This window comes from Pipra filicauda, unplaced genomic scaffold (assembly GCF_003945595.2).
Source record: "Pipra filicauda isolate LSUMZ 115617 unplaced genomic scaffold, ASM394559v2 scaffold35_size7292922_pilon, whole genome shotgun sequence".
In the NCBI taxonomy this organism is placed as follows: Eukaryota; Metazoa; Chordata; class Aves; order Passeriformes; family Pipridae; genus Pipra; species Pipra filicauda.
This window is the reverse complement of record NW_024104487.1, coordinates 2,404,647-2,425,412: the sequence shown is the minus strand read 5'-3', so window position 1 is coordinate 2,425,412 and position 20,766 is coordinate 2,404,647. Positions and strand designations below refer to the sequence as shown.

The window sequence follows — 20,766 nt, the reverse complement described above, 5'->3', positions numbered from 1 at the left end:
CACAGAAGAGGAAATCCTGTCCTCACAGAAACCAGCAGCAAATTCCAATTGATGGTGGCAGATCAAGAATTGTATCCATTGTTTTAGCCATCATGAAGAATACACCCAAAAGAAATAAGTATTTTCTAGCCTTCTTTAGAGATGAACTATACAGGTTTCTTGTACCACTAATGATTAAAAAAATTGTAAAAAAGTGAATTAAAATCACCAGTGAGACTTAAATTCCGCCTCATTTTTATAGCTCAGACGACGGCAGGAAGGGGAAGTAAGACTTTTCTATAAGAGTCTTAATTCACTGTTTGTTAGATATCCTGAGAACACTACAGGAAAGGTGGTTTTTTACTGCAAAGTTGTGTATGTGTTTGTTCCCTTTTTTTTGCCCACAGCTGCAGACAAAACAAAGAACATGGACATGAACAGCACTCTGAACAACAGTATAAACCCTCACATAGTTTGCAGAGAGGCTTTGCAAAAAAAAAAAAAAAAAAAAAAAAAAAAAAAAAAAAGGAAAAAAAAAGAAAAAATAGGCCAAATTATCCCTTAGATACAGCCACACAATCACATGCATCAGGATTCATGCACATACCTATTTTAAATTATTCCCAAAGGATGCATTCTCTCTCTCATCCTCTGTACAACTCCTCTGGAGCCAGTAATATAGATCCTAGCTCTGCATTTCCAAAATATAGCTATGAACACACCTCCCTTGGTTTACTGTCAGTTCAGGCATTCAATGATCTTACAAGCAGTTAATGTCTTTGATGGCAACACACAGTGAAGAAAATATTTTTGTAAGGCAAGGTGCTATCCCATGATATGTAGTTGCTGCTTTTTCTACTCATGAGGTTTTCCTTTATTAGACTATCTGGAATACTGTAGACGCATCCTCACTTCATGTCCTTCACCAGAGGTGCCGGAGGCAAAAGTTCCATTGATTTAAGACCTGAGGCTGAATCAAGAATCCCAGTGCTTTAGGAATTTATTTAGAAATGGAGGCTATATGGTCTTTAAGGCAAAAAGAGAAAGGAACACAAAACACACTGAATTTGTATTACGTGTGCTCCAGAAGGTCCTTTTTGTTCTTTATTTTCTCTTTTAAGTTGCCTTTACACTCTACAACCAACAGAGCAAATTAATTTTCCCAAAGGATGGAACCATTTATCCATTTTTGGTAAGTCCAAATGCATTAACAGGTGAATTGATGTTGGAAAGTCTCGGGAGCCCAATATCCATGAAAATTCCCAAAAGGAAAGGTAACACGATGCCATTTTTTGTTATTGGTGTCATATTTTAAGGCAAAGGCAATGCCTGACTGGTTCACTTAGCTTCTTGGCAATTCTTTCCAGATTTTTTCAAGGGAACATCACATATTCAAGAATATTCACCAGTTGCAGGTCCAAAAACAAGATGGAACCTGAAGACTTCTCTAAAAACAATTAGCAGTAATCAAACAATTATCCATAACACCTAATACCATATACCACTTGACACTTTAGTTTTTGCGCAGACTCTTCCACAGAATATCCACACATGAAGATGGCAAGTCTTATTATCACAAATGAGAAATCTGCAACAAGCCTTCACATCCAGTGAAATGTCACTGAATCCAAATACATACAGACACTTTATAGTACTGCACACTATGCACATGTGTTGCTCAGTACAATAGAAGAAGCCAACCTGGTTAGTCCCGCACGATTGCCTATGTAGTTTTGGAAACATTAGCCCTGTACTCTGCATACCATATGTATTTATAGCACATACTGAATATATATATACTATTGCAAATAATAACAGAAGATGGATCTAGTTCTGAGACAGACCGGTTCTGAGAGCAGTACAGGAGTGGAGCACCCTTGGAAACCATTCTTGACTATTGGAACTTGCCTAACGAAGATGACAGTGTCAGCTTTTCCTCACATTCCCTCTCTGCACTCCTTGAGGTCATCCACTTTCTTAACTACTTACTGCCTGCAGCTTCCTGACTTCCCCAAAGCTGAAAAAGTTCAACTCAAACATACTGAAAAACCAAAGACTGCAGGTCACACACCGAAACAAAGGAAATGTTAATGCATTTGATGACAAAAGGAGTTATGGTTACAAGAGTCAGCTCACATTCCCTACAAAATTCAACACCCTTCCTAAGCCTTAGACCACCCTGGGTGCTTTGCTCCTACATTACCATTAGCACAGTAGGGTTGCTATTCTCCCAAGTGTGCATATCTCCAACAGAGACCCACAATTTTATTCTATTCTCCTGTACAGATATATTCTGGTTTGTATCCTTGTGTGTATGAAAAAAAGTTACTCTAAAATTCATTATACAAACTACAGATCCTCCCAGACACCTTCCCATTCCCACATGAAGCAAGCCTTTGCAAGACTATGGCTGCTGCAAAGGCACAAAACCTCAGTGCAGATGGTTCCCAAGGATCTTGCAGATGGTCTTGTAGTATCCAACAGGCTACCTGCCCTTTTCTTCCTGTAGGGATGGTGCTAAGGAAGGACTTCTGAGATTCTTTTGTGGAGTTTCCATCAAAACCTGTGGATTATCAGTCTCATGCACTTACTTACTCATGCATTTCAACTTAATTGAAACACCAAAAATTACTTTACAGCAAGTTCTGCTTTGGAGTCTAAATCGTTAGGCATACAAAGAGCTAAGTACATCCAAGACAGAAAGCTGGATTCCCATTAAAAACCTAGTTGCAGGTGTTCATGGAGCAGTGATAATGCAGTGGACAAAGCCTTCTTTTCCTCCTTCCAGTAAATCTGTATCTTCCACAGACAAACAAGGAATGCCATCAACTACCAGCATACACTAAGTTATGTCCAGCTCTGTATTTCTGCATGACTGGAGTCTTCTTGTGTATTGATGCACTCAAGTGTGTGGCTTACAAAATATTCCTGTAATGATAGCAGGACATTTGTGAAAATGCTGTTCAGCTCAAAGCACAGTAGACCACGCAACAGTGAGCACCTGACTGAAGGCAGTATGTCATGCTGAAGATCTGCAAGGAGAACAAAGCTTTCAGCGTGCCACTTACACTAAGCCATCTCCCTGAGGACCCCAGTCAACCCCCTTGTACACAATAGATTTTTCTTGCTTGAAGCAGCATACGAGACCACGAGGTAGGGGGGCTTTAGGGAGGCAAACACTAGGAACTGCTCTCTTCGCATTTAAACGTATATCAGAAATATAATTCCCAGACGTATTTCAGTTACATGAAATCCAATCTTGACTTTTTAAGCAAGTCTAATACATCGACTATTTGCCCACTTGGATGATGTGGACGCTCATTCATTACATGAACTCCAAGGGATAATACACTCCAAAGTTATTCATGAGGTAATACGATTTGTCTTTACTGCAGTCATGATACAACTGGATGCGAATCAAAAAGGGCTTCACTCTGCAAATAATACATAAAGAAATGTGTTATAACATTCAGGAAGCAGAACCTCAAATATACTTGCTATACTGGAGGAATCATTCACGTTACTGGAAAAGACTTAAAATATTAGGCTAATAAATTATGATTTCATTTCCAAGGAAAGAAACAGCAACCATTTTTTTCATAATTTTTGGGTAGAGCTGCTTGCTGACGTTTACGTCTCCACTACAACACCAAAAGCACAGCAAACAGTATTACCATAAAATAGCAAGTCCATGAAAATAAACGAAAAAACCCCATAGGATTTTAGAATGCACAATTTCGAATTCAAAGAGCGCTGTGTACAAACCCAACTTTGCATTTTACCAGCCCTCCTTTTCTTTTTACATTTCGCCACGACATAACCGGATATACAAAACGCTACAAACGTGGAATAAAACTACAAATTCTCTTCCTTAAAATAAAAGGTTACGCTTGTAATTACAGGACTTTGACATATCATTTTGTGCAATTACTAATTAACTAGGACCCCGCGATAGAATAACGCAGAAGTAGTGATTTTCTTCCTCGAGAGCTGCTCTTGCTTCGTTTTAAATGAAGTTCCGCTACAGTGGGAGGGAAAACCCCACCGACATACGAACATATGCTCATGGGGCGGCGGGCACCGCGGGGAACAACCGCTTGTCGTGGGTCAGCGCCAGCGCAGCGCGGGTCTCGGCACGCTCGGCCCGGCCCGGGGCAGCCGCATCGCCCACTCCCCACGCCGGGCGCGGCCGGCGGCGGCGGCGCTGGGGGCAAGCAGGACAAACAAAGCCGCGGCACCCCGCGCCCCCCTCCCGCCAGGGCTGCCCCGCTCCGCCGCTCCGATGCGGGGCTGGCGGCGGGGCAGGGTCGCACCGCCCCCAGACCGCGGAAGAAGGACCGGGCGGGGCCAGCGCGGGGGGCTCTGCCCGCGGCACCGCACCGCGCCGCCGCAGCGCCACTCACCGCGCCGGCCGTGCCTCGCCGAGCCGCGTCGAGCGGGCTGTGCGGGCGCGCCGCGGCCGCCGCAGGTGCCGCGGAGGAGGAAGCGGGGGCGGGCGGCGCTGCCGAGCCAACCGGCGCCCGGCGCGGCGCCGTGAGTCACCAGCGGCCGCGCAGGGCGGCCGGGCGGCGGTATAAGAGCGCCGCGGGGACACCCCACCCCCTCTGTGCATGTCTCCGGCTGCCGCCTCTCTTCGTCGCCTCTCCGACCGCGGTGCCTGCCTGCCCGCTCGCCCTCTCCCCGTCCTCGGCGCGGCGATGCGGCTGGACTGGCAGCGCGGAGACCCGAGCGCCGCGGCCGACGGCGCCGGGCGCGGCACGGAGCGGCGGGCGGTCCCGCGCTGCTGGGCGCTGCTCCTGCTGCTCGCCGTCGGCTGCCTGTCCGCCGCCGCCGACGGTGAGTGCGGGGCCGAGGCAGCGGGATGGGGCGCGCACCGCCGGGGCAGCTACAGCCGCCCCCCCCCCGGGATGATTTCTTCTCCCGCCACCCTTTCTTTTTCTTTCTCTCCATTATTTTTCCCCCTGGTTTCTCGGGCTGCGTGCCCGCTGCACCGCGGGGAGTGGGGCTCTGTGGAGGGGCGCGGGGCGGGCCCGGGCCCGCGGGTGTGCAGGGGAGCCGCGGCTGCCCCCTCGCCCCTCGTGTCAGGGGAGACGCCGCCTTCCGCGCCGGGCCCCGGGCGGCGCCGAGCCCCCGCGCCCCGGGCTGCTCATCTCCCGGGAGCGACCCGGGGGCCATGGGGGGGCCTAATTTCCTGCTCCGTGCTGAAGGGAGGGTGTGCGTGGTTGGGGGCTACGGCGGAGGTCTGGGCAGGATGGGAGCTCTGCTGTGGAGAGAGGAAGAGGAGCGCTTGGGAAGCCTGCGGCGTTAAAGGTGCTGTCAAACTACGGTGCAACTTCGGCTTTGTGTTATCCAGCGGTGTTGGCATGGCTCTAGATCAGGGCCCGGGGTAAAACCACCATGAGGGATCTCCACCTGGTGGCAAGGCTGAGCCCTGCCAGCGCCGGGTCCCTTCTCCCGATGCTGGGCGCTCGCCAGCAGCGCTTCTCGTGGCCAGCTCCAGGGCTGCCTCCCGGCGTAGTAGCTGTTTCTCCTGTGGTAGTGGTCATGCACGGGGCTACTGATGGTCATTTGAAAATATTTTCCCCTTAAGTGGAAGTAATAATCATTTGGCTGACTCCTTTCTTCCTTTGGGCACTGAGGTCCAGGCTACTCTCAGGTGGGAGGTGGGCAGTTGATGTCTTCATTGTAATATGGCTCATAAGTCTCCTCACTATAGCCCTAAAGTAGGCCTAAGTGACAAATCTTGGCTCTGTTGGCGAAGTATGCTTAGAGGTAGCCGGACCTCATAGTCTTAACTTGCGCAGTAGGTCACACACCAGGTCTGTTGGGCAGAGCCCAGCCAGGGCATTGTTGTATCCAGTCCTCATATAAAGAGGAAGAGAAGAAATGTCTGCCCTAGTCGACCCTCAATTCCCAGTTATGGGCTCCCGTGCCCAGTCTACAACAGACATGATTAAACAGCTGCAGTATGAAGGGCCAAGCTGTCTGGCACTGAAATCGCTAGTGCAGTGCGCTTGGAAATGATCATAAGAGATGATCATAAGAGATACCTTCCACTGTCCAACTCTGCTAAGTTAGTCAGACTTTTCTTTCAATTTGAGTCAGTGACCCCATCAGCTCTCTTCTACTAGTAGTTACAGTTGCCAGGGTCTGGGAAAAGTCTCAGCTAGTTCATGCTCTCACAAGGTTTCCCAATCACTGTTCAAAGCTTTTCTGGGACTTGGTGTCATATGACAGTACACAAGTGTCACATGTTTGAGGCTGCCCAGACAAGTAAGCTGACAACTTGCTTAAGGGGCTGAGACTAACAGTGATAGCAGAGATATGGAGAAAGGTAGTTTAACTTGGGTAGTCAGTGTTACTGTGCTCCTTCACCCTGCACTCATTTCTGCTTATGAGCCAACTTCTAGTAAGTAGTTACCTGGGGAACAGTAAAATAATACATGTTAGCAATCACAGGCTCTCTCACAGTGATGTTACTGGTTCTCTACAACACTTCTTTTTACTAAGCTATATTCTAAGGAGGAGAAAATGTGTGAAGATGCTTCTGGTGTATGAGTAGCACATAAAGAGAAGCTTTGAATTAATGGCTAATTGATGCTGATCTAAAAAACATTTTATCTAGTGACTGAAGCTGCAACTGAGGTATGATTCTGTTGCTTCAAATAGCAGTGGATTAGACTGACAGTGTCATGACTAAATGGTTACCTGACATTGCAGAACTATGCTTGATGAAAGACAGGGACCTGTTACTGTCTGGAACCAACTTCATCTTAACTGGAGCTCATTCCAAGTGGCCTTTAGAGTTTGACAGACATCCTCAGGAGCAGCAGCAGATGCTGACCTTTACCTTTGTGCACCTGTGTGGGTGTTAGGTGTTGTCAATTTTTTTACATGTTTGTGGGCTAACAAAAGTAGTTGCTCTGACATTCTGCTTGGTATCAGCTGCAATGATATCTTATTGGATCAGAAGCAATGATATCTTATTGGAATGGCTTGTTGTAAGAGTTTAAGTGTAAACTTATAGCTGTTACTCCAAGCTCAGCTGTGGTTTCATTTAGCCTCGGTTGTAGCTTCCCTATAGCATTTGGTCAAAGTGATGTGATGTTTGTAAGTCACAATGTACTAGGCAGTCTTAGCAAGCCTTTTCTGGTGATTCTAGCTTGAAATAGAGTAACTAAGGACTGTGGAGTTATTTTGGGATCCCCTTAGTGGCAGGCTTAGTCTAATATCACTGTATGCTATTTTGGGAAAGGTTGACTATTCTCACTCTGAAAGCCTGGATGAGAAAGTCTCAAAAGTAGCAGCAGTCATTTGTTGCATATTTTACATAGTAATACAGTAAAAACTGAAATAATGTGATCAGAGCCTGCAAGCAGAAGGCTACTTTTATTAGAGGTTACTGGACAACAAGGTGATGTCAGGCTTAGAGTGAGCTGCTGGCTGCGGCTTCTACACCTGCTCTAAGCTGGCTGGAGTGTGCCTCCTAGCACAAGACAAGCTACTTGTTTGACAGCTCATGACCAAATAGTAATAGCTTTACAAAACCACGCTATTAGCGCATTCTGGAGTATTCCCAAACGGAAAAAGAAATGAGAGATGGAAATAGAGAACGTAAGAGCTGATGTTCTGATTTTTTTACACTCTTTGAATACAGTTCCCATGCAAAAAGTTGTTATGGCTTTACTCTGTCTAACAAGTGGGTTACTGCTTTATTGCACCAGTAAGGCTACTAGAACAAACATTAACAGAACTCAATAAACTGCTGTTTCAAATTTTTGCTTTGACCATGAATTTACGTGGGATATTCAGCAGGTAGAATTGCTCATGTTGTTCTTGCTTGTACTCTGTTCAGGATTTGTGATTGCCTAGTGCCTGATGGGTAGCCAATATAATGTGAAATGTCTCAATAGCTTCCTTCTATTTGTGCTATTTGCACATTATACAGAAAAGATGTATAATAGCAGATAATAATCTTCTGAAGTTTAATGCCCTTTGGAATACCAAGACAAAGTACCTTCACTAAATAATGCAGTAAACCAAGAAGGAGCACAGGTCTTGCATTGTGCTGTAGGCATGTGGAGCCAATACTAATGCATGATCTTACACACTTGCCTGCATGCGTTATGTGAAACAGCTCTGGCTTAGCTGCTGAAGAAGCAGGCTACTGCTTTTAGTGACAGTTATGACATGGCTTCAAGGCAAAGTAGGTTCCCTTAAGGGATGGGGTCATACAGTTGTAGAGCTGAAGATACTCTGGAAAATGCACTCTAAGGACCATGCAGAGAGCAGTACCTTTCTCAACTTGCTTATCAGTTGTGAAACAGACTTGATTGCAGAAGGAACTGATAAATTATCCTGCTCTCTTAACATCACACTTTTTTTAGTGTGTACTAAGGAATGTCTCTGGGAGCCATTGTTTGAGGAGTAACATGAATCGTGAAAACTTATTCAGCTGCAGAGCAGTTATCTAAGCTATCTTTAGAGACATCTAAGGCATTCTGCTATAATGTGTTAGCAGCAGCATATTGAAATGGAAATTCAGCTTGACATTAATCAAATTTAAACCCAGTTTGCTTAAAGTTTGAAGAATTTTGAGAATGCAGTGCTAGGTGCTAGACAGCAGAAGTCGTGTGCACATATCCGTCTGTCTTGCAGACTTGACCCTACCTTGAGAAAAAACAAACTTAAGAACAACACCGAGACTGGTTTGTTGCAGTTTGGCAGGTGGACTGTCATAGTGCTTCAGCTCTGCATTTCCTTCTGTGAAGGAAAGCTTTTGGCTCTGCTTTCATTATTGAATAAGGGGACTACAAAGATTTGGAGCTCACATCTGGTTTCATGCTGATGTTATGCTGGTTAGTAAGGTGGGTGGGGTAGCTTTTTTATCAGCAGTAGGGGAAAGCAAGAAAGTATTGCTAAAAAGTATCCATGCTTAGGTTCCTTTTTTTCATTGAAGGTACGAGAGTAAAATGTGAGGAATCCCAGTTTGCATGTAGTAATGGACGGTGTATTCCTCAACTATGGAAATGTGATGGTGATGAAGACTGTTCAGATGGCAGTGATGAGAGTGCTTGTGGTAAGTAATCAAAATAATACTTCTATAGTAGTATGTGGTAGTTGAAAGTGGGGTGTTACCAGTGAATGGTTGGAGAGATGCTTATCCTGTCGAGCACTTCAGATAGTTGGAATACAAAGAAAACACATTTGTTAGAACAACTGCATGACTATTTTGATGCCTTGTATCCATCCAAGCAGTTGAATTTTCCCTGAGTGCTGTCAAACTTACCTGACATGGGTGACTGAGACAAAGCTTGACCAAAATGCTTTCCTTGTGAGGGTGAGAACAGACAAAAAGCCTGACAAGAACAGAAAAAAAGCCTGTTCTCATTTGTTTCTTGAATACCTAATATAAAATGTTTGCTGTTAGCACTCTGCTGTTGGCTATTCCATGGTTAAATGCCCTGTTTTATGTGTGAAAGTGATTCTTTGGAGTCTCCTATAAACACTAAGTCAAGCTTTGGCTGCCAACCCTTGCTTTTAGCAGACACAGAAGCCAAGATGGATGACTAAATGTATTTGGAGATGAGGCAAAACATACTCAATATCCAGCTAGTGTAGTTGAACTACCAGTCTGCTCAAGCAGACCTAAACTATTACCTTTGAGTTACATAGTACCATCCTTCTGTAATGACAAATCAAATGCCTCAATTATAAACTTGGAGTTCAAAACCTGAATATTAAGATCAATAGGCCTTACTTTACTTAAGACTGTTCAAAGCAGCAGCTAATATACCAGGTTATCCTCCCTTAGCAATAGTGGTCCTTCAGTGCCTGCTTAGTTGAATATAAATGTTTCTCTATACACAGAATAACTCTCTCTAAGAAGTGTTAAACAGCACTGTTATTAGGCTGTCACTAGACATCCAAGAACTAAGGATATTGAATAACTTTCCTAGGCAAAGAAGCTTATCTCTGTCAGCAACAAACAAGCTGAGCTCTGGTCTCTAAACAAGTGGCTGTCTTTCTCCCTTGCAGTGAAGAAGACATGTGCTGAATCTGACTTTGTGTGCCTCAGTGGCCAGTGTGTGCCTAATAGGTGGCAGTGTGATGGGGATCCAGACTGTGAGGATGGGTCTGACGAAAGTCCTGAATTGTGCCGTAAGTTAACCTGGCTTGGTGGTGTAGGCAAGCCTGTGGGGAGTAACATTTTGATGTCTTGCCTGCTTGCTGCCTGGTGCTCCCAAAGGAAGGATATACTTGTCTTGGAGAGCACCTTGCTAAGCGCTAGTTTGGCTTTGGCCACATCAATGTCTTGTTGAGACTTTTTACTGCTTAAAAAGCTGCACTCTGTACCTGTCCTGGTAAGAGAGAGCAAGTACAAGGTTTTACTGACAGTCAGAAGCAGCAAGCAGAACATGGCAGGCCTGACCACTACTGTGACTTGTCCACCAAGTGTTCTCCAAGGCAGCTACTTTGCAAGTGCAGTCCCTATGCTGCCAGAGCTAGTGTAGGGACTGAGTGTCTGACACTATGTTGGGAGTGGGAGTAGAAGTGCAGAGGCTTGACTCTGAGACCTTGTGATTAGCAACCCCAGTCTTAACTGTGGTAACTCATCCAGGAATATAGGTCCAGGAAGCGTCATCTCTGTATCAATAGGATCCACACTGAGGAATACTTCAGCCCCAAGTCCTACTGCACTGTGGCGTTACTCCTGGCTACTACTACTTGTTATAGTTCGGGCTTCTACAGTGTTAACTGGTGTGCAATCACAAGATTGCACAAGATACCACTACAAAGATACTCTTATAATACTAATCTATTAGGAGTTGAAAGCATCTTCTTTTACTGAACACTACAAAACAGTGTAACCTTTTCCATGATGAAGCCATCAACTTTGATGGATGTTGACATCTAAGTAACTGCAACTTTGTCCAGAGGTGAAGTCTTTCAGTCTCAACTTTCAGGACAACTGCTAAAACCCAAGATCAGTAGCTCTTAAATTGAACTTGAACTTTTTTCGATAGATATGAGAACATGCCGGGTAAATGAAATCAGCTGTGGTCCTCAGTCAACCCAATGTATCCCAGTGTCCTGGAAATGTGATGGTGAAAAAGACTGTGACAGTGGAGAAGATGAAGAGAATTGTGGTAAGGGAAGAAATGGTGGCTGCGTAACTCTATTTGAAATTGACTTGTCTGCAGAGGAGCTAGCTGGGCAGTATACCTGGGAAGATAAATTTTTCAGAGTATCAATATCTCTCCTACATTCATCTTCTATTGCAGCCACTTAAAAAGGAAACTTTTTCTAACACTCCTCTATCCTGCTAAGTTAAAAGCTATACTAATACAAGCTATTCAGCATCTGTCTTTCTTCTCTGGCTAATTTTAGCCCTAGCCATAGGCTTAGTCACATGACAGGCCAAACATCAGAACTTGTTCTCTGGAGAGTTTCTGAACAAGTAACTCTAGTTGCTGCTTACATTAACAACTGTCTCCTAAAAGTGTAGTAGTGACTTTTAGCCAAGGGCACAACTGTGCTTTATAGCCCTATCCTGAAGTATTCTGTGAAGCTGGATTTCAGGTGTCCGTGGGGAGGGGGGAACCAACTTCAGGCTGGTACACAAGTAGACCTGCCACTGGCAGCATTGAGTACAGCATTCCTGGCTTATTCCAATGAATCTGCATACATAGGAGTTGTCTGAGGTGTCCTTAGACAGGACCAAACCAAAGTGACAGGACTGGCTTCCAGCAGAACCCATCTTACTTACCTGGATGGCTTAATAAGACGCAGATCTCCAGACTTTTTTGCTATGTGTGGAGTTGCTGCCTTACTCATCAAACAAGTGCCTTAATCTGACAAGTAAATCTACAGACAGTATTTGTAATTAATTTGATAAAACTATCAGCCTAGGCATAACGAGTTGCTAGCTACACCGCTATTAGAACAGCCTAATTTGAACTGGCATAAGTTATGGGGGTGTGCTTAACAACAGAATCAACTGGTACAAGATCTTGATCTGTTATCTCTGCTGGTCCAGGCAAATGAGCCACTGCTGTTCCAGGGACCAGCACAAAACACTTCAATTTCAAACTGCAGTACATGCTGACCATCTGACTACCTTAATCTTAGTCTTTATTACTCTGGATTTATCAATTCTCTCACCTGTCTCTGTTTCACAGGGTTAGAGCCTGTTTTCTGAAAGGCTGAAAATCTGAAGCGCAGGACAGCCTAGCTACTTCAGAAGGTTATTTTCACTCAGTAGTTCAAATCTGATGCCTGTCACTCATAATGTCTAGTAGCAAGGTGGATGGTCTGTGGGACCCAAACGTCCTCTAAATGGTCAGTTAGTCTTTCCTAGAGCCTTATACAGGATGCTGATCTTCTGTCAGCTAACAGCTGCAGCTGATGAAAAACCTGCCAAGCAAAACACCTTCATGAAAAAGTCAGCCTTCTTGTGGTAATCTGCTAATCTCTCTTACTCCTGTTACCCCAGGCAATGTGACTTGTAGTCCGGCAGAGTTCACATGCAGCAGTGGGCAATGTATTTCCAAGAGCTTTGTCTGCAATGGTCAAGATGACTGCAGTGATGGCAGTGATGAACTGGAGTGTGCACCTCCTACCTGTGGAGTTCACGAGTTCCAGTGCAAGAGTTCCACTTGCATCCCCAGCAGCTGGGTGTGTGATGATGATGCTGACTGCCCTGACCACTCAGATGAATCTCTACAGCAATGTGGCCGCCAGCCTGCACCTCCTGTGAAGTGCTCTGCCAGTGAGGTGCAATGTGGCTCAGGTGAATGTATCCACAAAAAGTGGCGCTGTGATGGAGATCCTGACTGCAAGGATGGAAGTGATGAAGTCAACTGCCGTAAGTTAACTTGGTCTTTCTCCAGGAGGTACTGCTTGGCTCCTGTTTTATTTTCTTTCCTTCAGTAAAGCTAAGAAGTAAAGGTCTGTAATGGCTGTGTCCTCAGCTTCTCGGACCTGCAGACCAGACCAGTTTAGATGTGAAGATGGGAACTGCATCCATGGGAGTAGGCAGTGCAATGGTGTGAGAGACTGTCTGGATGGCACTGATGAAGCAAATTGTAACAATGGTAAGTGTGGAACTAAGCAAGAATAAAATCTTTGCAGAATATCTGTTGAAGCTGGTAGTCGCCCTCACAATCTTCATTATCTCAGTTATTCAGTGCTCTGGACCTGGCAAATTCAAGTGCAGAAGTGGAGAATGCATAGATATCAATAAAGTGTGTAACCAGCAGAGAGACTGCAAGGACTGGAGTGATGAGCCCCTAAAGGAGTGTAGTAAGTGAATAAGCTCATTATGCAATGTTGACTACTGAATATACTTTGAGCTGTCAGATGTGAGTCTGGAATGCCCATCTGCACTTCTTGTTGGCAAACATTGTGACCAAGACCAATGTATTTAATATGCTAGTTTTATCCCAGCTAAACTGGGATGATTTCTCTGTGACCAGAAGGCACTTGAACGCATTAGAATGCTCCTAGAAACTTCTAGGAGCCTCAATCTTTGCTGCTGCCTGCTTGTAACACAGATAAAGGTGCTGACAGCAAACATGAATTTGAAGAGAGTGTCTTGCATGTGACTTCAGGTGCCAGAATGGTTAATCAGATGTGGCGGGCATCATTAGAAGAGGGATGGGTACCTGGTAAAGCTCTCCATGACTAAGACTATAAGACTAAATATGCATGCTTTCTCAGAAGGGGCCGATTCCTCTCTTCCAAACATAAATGAATGTCTGGTGAACAATGGAGGATGCTCTCATATCTGCAGAGATCTCGTTATTGGCTATGAATGTGACTGTCCAGCTGGGTTTGAGCTTCTAGACAGAAGAACCTGTGGAGGCAAGTATTTAGTAGTTTAATGTGGACCCTACTAGTGGTATTGGAGGTGAGAATAAATTAAATTGTTGTTGTTTTTACAGATATTGATGAATGCCAGAACCCTGGTATCTGTAGTCAAATCTGTATCAACCTGAAAGGGGGCTACAAATGTGAATGTAGCCGCGGCTATCAGATGGATCTTGCTACTGGGGTGTGCAAGGCAGTGGGTGAGTATTGGCATAAGACTTCTATATCCCCACTTTAAAACGAGCTAGCAAGTGATCCACTGTTTATGCTACTGTGCTTTTGAGACTAGTCATGCTGTTGCCGATGTAACTTGTACTGATCTAAACACTACTCACACTTCGAATGATGCCATGATACAGTGCTTAAAGCTGCCTGACATAAATGGGTTGTGTCTGCTCCCTGGGCAGGAGGACCCTTGTGGAGAGAGGTATCGTACAGGCAAGATCTCTGTCGGCATCTGCTAGAAAGTGTAGAATGGCAAATATTAAATATGATGAGTCTTAAAACTTCTCGTAAAAGAACAGTATGTGACTGCATATCTAAAAGTATAGGTAACACTTACACTCTTTTTACAGGGAAAGAACCATGTCTAATTTTCACCAACCGCCGGGATATCAGGAAGATTGGCCTTGAGAGGAAAGAGTACATTCAGCTGGTAGAGCAGCTAAGAAACTCTGTAGCTCTAGATGCTGATATTGCTGAGCAAAAGCTTTACTGGGCTGACTTCAGCCAAAAAGCAATCTTCAGGTAAATGGACTCAGCTTCTGAACTTAGCGTGCTTCCCTAAACCATCCTTTTACCCAGGATATTTCTCTAGTGTCTGGTAATGAGAACAAGATTCCTGATTTCCTAATGACAAAGTACAGCTGATGCAAGTTCTCACAACTAGCATTGTGCATTCCTGTCGCACTTACTAGTAACAGCTCCTACAATTGTACAGAAGGCCTGCTGTGGGAAGTCCCACATGTATTTCTGCATTGACTGCTTGAGATTTGTGTGCAGGATTTGCTGAGGTGTGCCAAGGAGTGTTGAAAGCAAGTAACTTCTTGTCTTCCAGTGCCTCTATTGATACCCGTGTTAAGGTTGGAACGCGCATCAGAATACTGGACAACATACACAGCCCTGCAGGAATTGCTGTTGACTGGGTTTATAAGAACATCTACTGGTCTGACTCAACTGCAAAGACCATTTCAGTAGCTAGCCTAGATGGCACAAAAAGAAAGGTTTTGTTTCTCTCTGAGCTGAGAGAGCCAGCTTCTATTGCTGTAGATCCTATCTCTGGGTGAGTATTTGTCCTGGTTCTTTTAAAAGAGTGGACCTACCAGCTACTTCATGTCCTGATAACTGACTTAGGTAGCCTTTGTTAGTTATTGGTCATAATAAAGAGTGATACTACACAGTACTATAGTGCATCATACAACATAAATTCTGCTTCACAGCTTTATGTACTGGTCAGACTGGGGTGAGCCAGCAAAAATTGAAAAAGCAGGAATGAATGGATTTGACAGACAGCAGCTTGTGACAACAGAAATCCAATGGCCTAATGGAATTGCTCTAGGTATGTTGAACTTGTCTCTGTGCCAGAGGTATTCTGGAGCTTTAGGAATTTTTTTGCTACGAAAGCCAAGGTCATCCTTCAGAGTACTATTTTCAGCTTCTGAGAAAGGGAAGTTTCTGCTTGCCTGGAGACGCTGCAACAGGCACAGACAGCACTTCTCAGATACTGAAACTTTCCTTACACTGCTCTATATTATAGTTGAGGCACAGGCCGCTTAGGCATCACTGCAGCAGCCCTCTGCATTCTGGAATGGTAAGAAATTAGGACAACACTGCAACTATTCTTAAACTTTTGGGTGTTCCAATTCTCGCAGGAGGCCTTGGAGGTTTTCTCCATGTAGACAGTAAATATGTTTGGTGTTTTCCCCTCCTAGATCTTGTAAAAAGCCGCCTGTACTGGCTTGATTCTAAACTACATATGCTGTCAAGTGTGGACTTGAATGGCCAGGACCGTAGAATTGTGCTGAAGTCACATATGTTCCTTCCTCATCCTCTTGCTCTAACAATATTTGAGGTAAGAATGACTTCCTATGCTCATTGTCAAAGATGGTTTTCTTGCTAGTATGTGGCAGGCAATGATGGGACTGACAGCACCATGGAGGTAATGGGATGCAATGACATTGTCTTCTAGGACCGTGTGTACTGGATTGATGGAGAAAATGAGGCAGTCTATGGTGCCAACAAATTTACTGGATCTGACTTGGTTACCCTAGTGAATAACCTCAATGATGCACAGGACATCATTGTGTATCATGAACTTGTTCAGCCCTCAGGTAACTTCAATACAGTTTGTAGTTATGTCAGTGTATACTTGTAAGAAGCTTCCCCTGTTTGGGTGGTGGCAAATGGTATCCCTTTGTTGTATAGCTGTCCACTTCTACTTGTGCTTGGAACTTCTAACATGGACACCCCCACTGGGACTGAGAAAAGGTCTAGTTGCAATTGCTCTTTCTTAGGCAGAGCAGATATAAATCTATAACCTGCAGAGACAAGTAACTCTATTAGAACAATTACTGAGCAAATAATTATGCTATACACATGGAGCATGAAGGCTCACTCCTGTTAATTGCTGTACCAACAGGCAGGAACTGGTGTGAAGAGAACGTGGTGAATGGAGGCTGTAGCTACCTGTGCCTGCCTGCTCCTCAGATAAATGAACGTTCTCCAAAGTACACCTGTGCATGTCCTGTTGGATACTTCTTGCAAGAGGATGGTCGGAGATGTACAGGTATTGTAACACAGCTGAAATCTTTACCAGGATGGATGGGGAAGGAATAGGGGAGTACTGGACCTGTAACTGGAAAATATGGGAGTGAATCTCATCTAAGTAATCTTGGAGAGAAAGGGTTTCTAACATGATTAATACTGCCCTCAGAAGTCTGCAGGTGCTATTCAAAGTCCATGCTTGGCTTCTGCATCGTCATCATCATTTGCAACAAGACCTTGGACCTCCATGGCTTTCTGCAGACAGCAAGCACCTGCACAAACATACTCAGCCCCTTAACCATGGGGTATAAACTAACATGGATCTGCATATAGATAACACAGCGTTGAAAAGTTGATCAGCAACTGTTGCTATCCAAGGAAGTTTGTACCTCCTTTTGTGGTGCAAATCAACATGCTGCTGCTCTTATGGTCAGCACTGACTATACAGCAGGATGTTTGTTCAGTGGAGTGGAACTAGAAACTCCAAGGTGCCACCCTACTGTATTGCATGTTGATTCTGACTACCACGGTCAGAGTGCTGAATGGGAGGATATTGGCCTCAGCTGGCTGATCTAAAAGCTTGCTGTGGGTATCAAAGGCTGTACCTAATCAATGCACTTGTGGAACTAAAACCTCACTCAGAAAACCTTATGTGAGGGATGGGAGGGCCTTACTATTGTTGTGGCTCTAAATACTCATAATTCACGCCTGATTAACTGTCTGGCCTTGTTCTTGGAACTATTTTTCACCAAAAACCCTCTGCTGAGGGTGTGAAAAGTGAAATAAACTAATGTCAGTGTTCCCAATAAAGCTAACAAAAGCTGCATGATCATTTCTGCCATCTGCTAAACATTCACTACCATGGCTCTCATAGCAAAGCCATTGCAGAACTTCAGGATTAACTGGGTTCTTGATCTATAATTAGTTTCAGGTACTGGAACAACTGTGGCTTACACTGAGGCTAAAGATACCAGCACAACAGAAAAATCTCCAACTGTTGGACTAGTTCCTGGAGGTACTGGTCCCAATAACTCACACTGCTAAACATTAGAGAAATTAAAGCAAACTGAACCATTAGCCTACTTGGAAGTTTTCTCCTTTGCATGCAAGTAGAGAACACAGGCCAGATCATGTGTGTAGTACAACAGCTGGAGCATGTGTTAAACAGAATTAGTTCACCTATGACAGTGTGGAACCTATAGGTTCCATAAATCCCAGGAGTGCTCAGAGAAGGCAAGCAATAAAAAAAACTTCCTGCTAATACAGGATGAAGCCTGTTAGGCTCTTCTAGTGGTGTATTACTGAGAAGCTAATATCAGCTTCTGGGCTTGGGAAGAGCATATGACAGTCTGCCAGCCTGTGAGTAAGCACGTTCACTACTTCAAATTCTCATGCAGGGTTCAACACTAGCAGTACATCTGAAGTAACTGCACCTGGAAGAACATCAGCAGCTTGGATCATTCTTCCTGTTGGTGAGTACAGCATTCACTAGCCTTTTGGACCCCATGTGGTGGGACAAGCCAGTCTTAGTCAAGAGCTTGACCTGACCCTACTCCATGTTTGCAATCTGTCTCCCCAAAGTATTGCTGGTGATGGCTGCAGCAGCTGGCTACTTCATGTGGCGCAACTGGCAGCACAAGAACATGAAAAGCATGAATTTTGATAATCCAGTGTACCTGAAAACTACAGAAGAGGACCTCACAATTGATATTGGAAGACACAGTGGTTCAGTAGGACACACCTACCCTGCAGTAAGTAAACCTATTAATGTGTCTGAGACTCCACATTAATACTTGGAGTAGACAGGTTGCCAAATGATATTTGACTTGAGTTTAGGAGAGGTGTCTGTGTCTCAAAGCTGCTGGCTGCAGTCAGACCACTGGGCTGAGTCAGCTGAGAACTTGTCCCTTTAATCAAGGTTAAAGTTGTAGTAGTTAACTGGTGTCTTACACCTGGGATGGAGTAATCTGTGCTGAATGTGGTGGGAAATGGTATGCCTTTGCTGTATAGCTGCCCACTTCTACTTGTGCTTGGAGCTTCTAACATAGGTACCCCCACTAGGAGAGAGAAAAGGTCTAGTTGCAATTGCTCTTTCTTAGGCAGAGCAGATATAAATCTATAACCTGCAGAGACAAGTATTAGAACAATTACTGGGCATGAAGGCTCACTCCTGTTAATTGCTGTACCATAGCCCGCAGAATTAGTATGATATGTGGAGTTTTCTGTCTTTCGTTAGTACAGTTCTAGCTAACTTGTACTTACTTTGTTGCAGATATCGGTTGTAAGCACAGATGATGATATGGCCTGAGTGCTGATTAGCAATCACTTCCAGTTTACTTGTGTCTTACACTCCTTGGGGATAGTAACCAGGTTTGTGGCTGAAGGACTTCCTCCATTCTTGGAAGAAAGAAGATACTTTCTGTATTTATGGAACACTTATGTAAATAGCTATTTTATACAGCTTAACAACAACCTCTGTAAATACATGTCCACAACAATTCAGCTGTTACTGGTTACATTTTTATCAGTAACCCTTGGTTGGTTAGTCAGTAACACCACTGACCAAATATAAAGCACTTTCCATAGAAAGCCATATTCCAGCCACAACTTGTAACACCTGTACATATGTGTATAGGCCACTTGTAAATAATTATTGGAAAATCACTATCAAGCACTTTGAAATACTTCAGCTGTAAATTATTGTACACTGTCTTTTTCAATGATTGGGGCAATGGCAATAGGAAAAAACGGGTTACTATGATTGCCAAAAATTTGTAAACATAAGTAATTTTGTATGTATGATTGTTTCAGTCTTGTCTGTTACCTCTTAGAGGATTACAAGAATGAATGATCTCTAAGAAACCACTGTAAAACCTAAGTGCAGAGGAGGGGATAAAAATAAAAAACATTAAGCAGTTAAAGTGTTGTTCTCTGTTACTATGTTAGCAGTGAAAATAGAGTATCTCCTAAGTTGAAACCTTTAGTAGGCTACAGTACTACTGCTAGCCAGATAATGAAGTATTTCTTCAGTTACTCCAGGCAGGTAATACGCTACCGACTTCCCAGAGGTTTGTTCTTGAGCCTAATACTCTGCAGAGTACTGGACAGAGGGGGTCTCCTATCACAGAAGTCCAGCTGGACTCCTAAGTTAGGATTGACACTGGCTAAAAATACTGAACTACTACTGCAAGCTCTTAGGAGGCAACACTGATAGGCATGATGGGTGGAGACAGATCAAAACATTGTCTGCCATGCAAGTGTAAGGTAAGTATAAGGTCCTTCCTTGCAAAGCATATTATGCATAACCTCACAGTGGTGTCAAGCTGTTAGCAGTTACTCCTTATGGCCAGTGGAAGTTGGGGCGTGGTAGTTGCTGCACTTGTGCACAGGAATGTGAGTTGTGACTTGGCAGCTGTTGTGGCAGCCTGCTCCTGGAGGTTCAGTGCTGAAGAGCCCCCATTGCTGCATGTGTAATGACTGAAGTCCCCTGTAATGCACAATAATGAGCCAGTTGTCCCCTTCTCTGTGGGAACTCAGTTCATTGCAATGGCCATAAGATAGCAATCACTTGAAGTGCTGGAGCCTCTTGGGTGACTGTAGGAGTGAAAAATAAATTGTACAACTGTTTTGGGTGTGGGAAGGTAACACTCATCTCTGATAACTATTTAGTACCATACTAGTTGAGTGCTAATTCTAGTAGCACCAGGTATGCTCCTTCTCCATGATACATGTATAGCTCATTCCTGCAATAGAGGAGTATTAAGACTGAATTAACTTGCAGGTTCTGTGGTTTTCAGGCATTTTGCTCTGTGATCAAGTTTGGAATAAAAAAAGATTAAGCTTTTGATCTTTATGGCAAAACTACTTGGTAACCTCTAACTGAGTAAAAGGTAGATTCCCTAGTTGTTAGTTGTTTTCCTTAATGATAAACTACTTTCCTGGGAAAAAAATCATGGTTTTATCCCTAACACTCAGGATCTTGGCCAGGAATTGCCACCCCATAACTGTTGTAGTATGAGGTGCTACTTGACTGTTGCTAATCCCTCCCCCTTCAAGGTAACAAAAAAGTACTTAAGATGGGATGCAGGTTCAAGGCTAACACATAGTTTGGAAGAAGCAAAAATCTCTTTTTTTATTCTTTTGTTAAATGAC

At 44.1% G+C, this 20,766-nt stretch overlaps 1 protein-coding gene and 1 long non-coding RNA gene across 5 annotated transcripts; one reads left to right on the top strand and one right to left on the bottom strand.

The window, feature by feature from the left end:
- Positions 1-1,045: 1,045 nt before the first annotated feature.
- On the bottom strand, positions 1,046-4,276 carry LOC113981976. Its single transcript, XR_005564759.1, has 2 exons — positions 4,037-4,276; positions 1,046-3,413 (listed from the first exon to the last, which is right to left on the bottom strand). It is a non-coding gene; the product is annotated as an uncharacterized LOC113981976 (long non-coding RNA).
- A 225-nt stretch (positions 4,277-4,501) lies between these two features.
- On the top strand, positions 4,502-19,535 carry VLDLR (very low density lipoprotein receptor). Of its 4 annotated transcripts, XM_027709723.2 has the most exons (19): positions 4,502-4,815; positions 8,939-9,058; positions 10,018-10,140; positions 11,007-11,129; positions 12,476-12,847; positions 12,954-13,076; positions 13,162-13,284; positions 13,702-13,845; positions 13,926-14,051; positions 14,427-14,598; positions 14,909-15,133; positions 15,291-15,409; positions 15,783-15,922; positions 16,040-16,181; positions 16,490-16,636; positions 17,540-17,629; positions 18,012-18,086; positions 18,196-18,365; positions 18,887-19,535. In XM_027709723.2, the coding sequence occupies exons 1-19, from the start codon at positions 4,590-4,592 to the stop codon at positions 18,920-18,922; spliced, it is 2,796 nt and encodes a 931-aa protein (XP_027565524.1). In that variant the 5' UTR covers positions 4,502-4,589; the 3' UTR covers positions 18,923-19,535. The 4 variants fall into 4 exon arrangements, with proteins under 4 accessions (XP_027565524.1, XP_039240455.1, XP_039240456.1 ...); XM_039384521.1 differs by lacking the exon at positions 11,007-11,129; XM_027709725.2 differs by lacking the exon at positions 17,540-17,629 and having other exon boundaries at positions 4,503-4,815.
- The last annotated feature ends 1,231 nt before the right edge of the window (positions 19,536-20,766 follow it).

Excerpts from the sequence above, each read along its gene's own strand:
- VLDLR (XM_027709723.2), top strand. The coding sequence starts at position 4,590 with ATGTCTCCGGCTGCCGCCTCTCTTCGTCGCCTCTCCGACCGCGGTGCC. Across the intron at positions 14,599-14,908 it reads AGCCAAAAAGCAATCTTCAG|TGCCTCTATTGATACCCGTG; the intron begins GTAAATGGACTC and ends CTTGTCTTCCAG. Across the intron at positions 18,366-18,886 it reads TAGGACACACCTACCCTGCA|ATATCGGTTGTAAGCACAGA; the intron begins GTAAGTAAACCT and ends ACTTTGTTGCAG.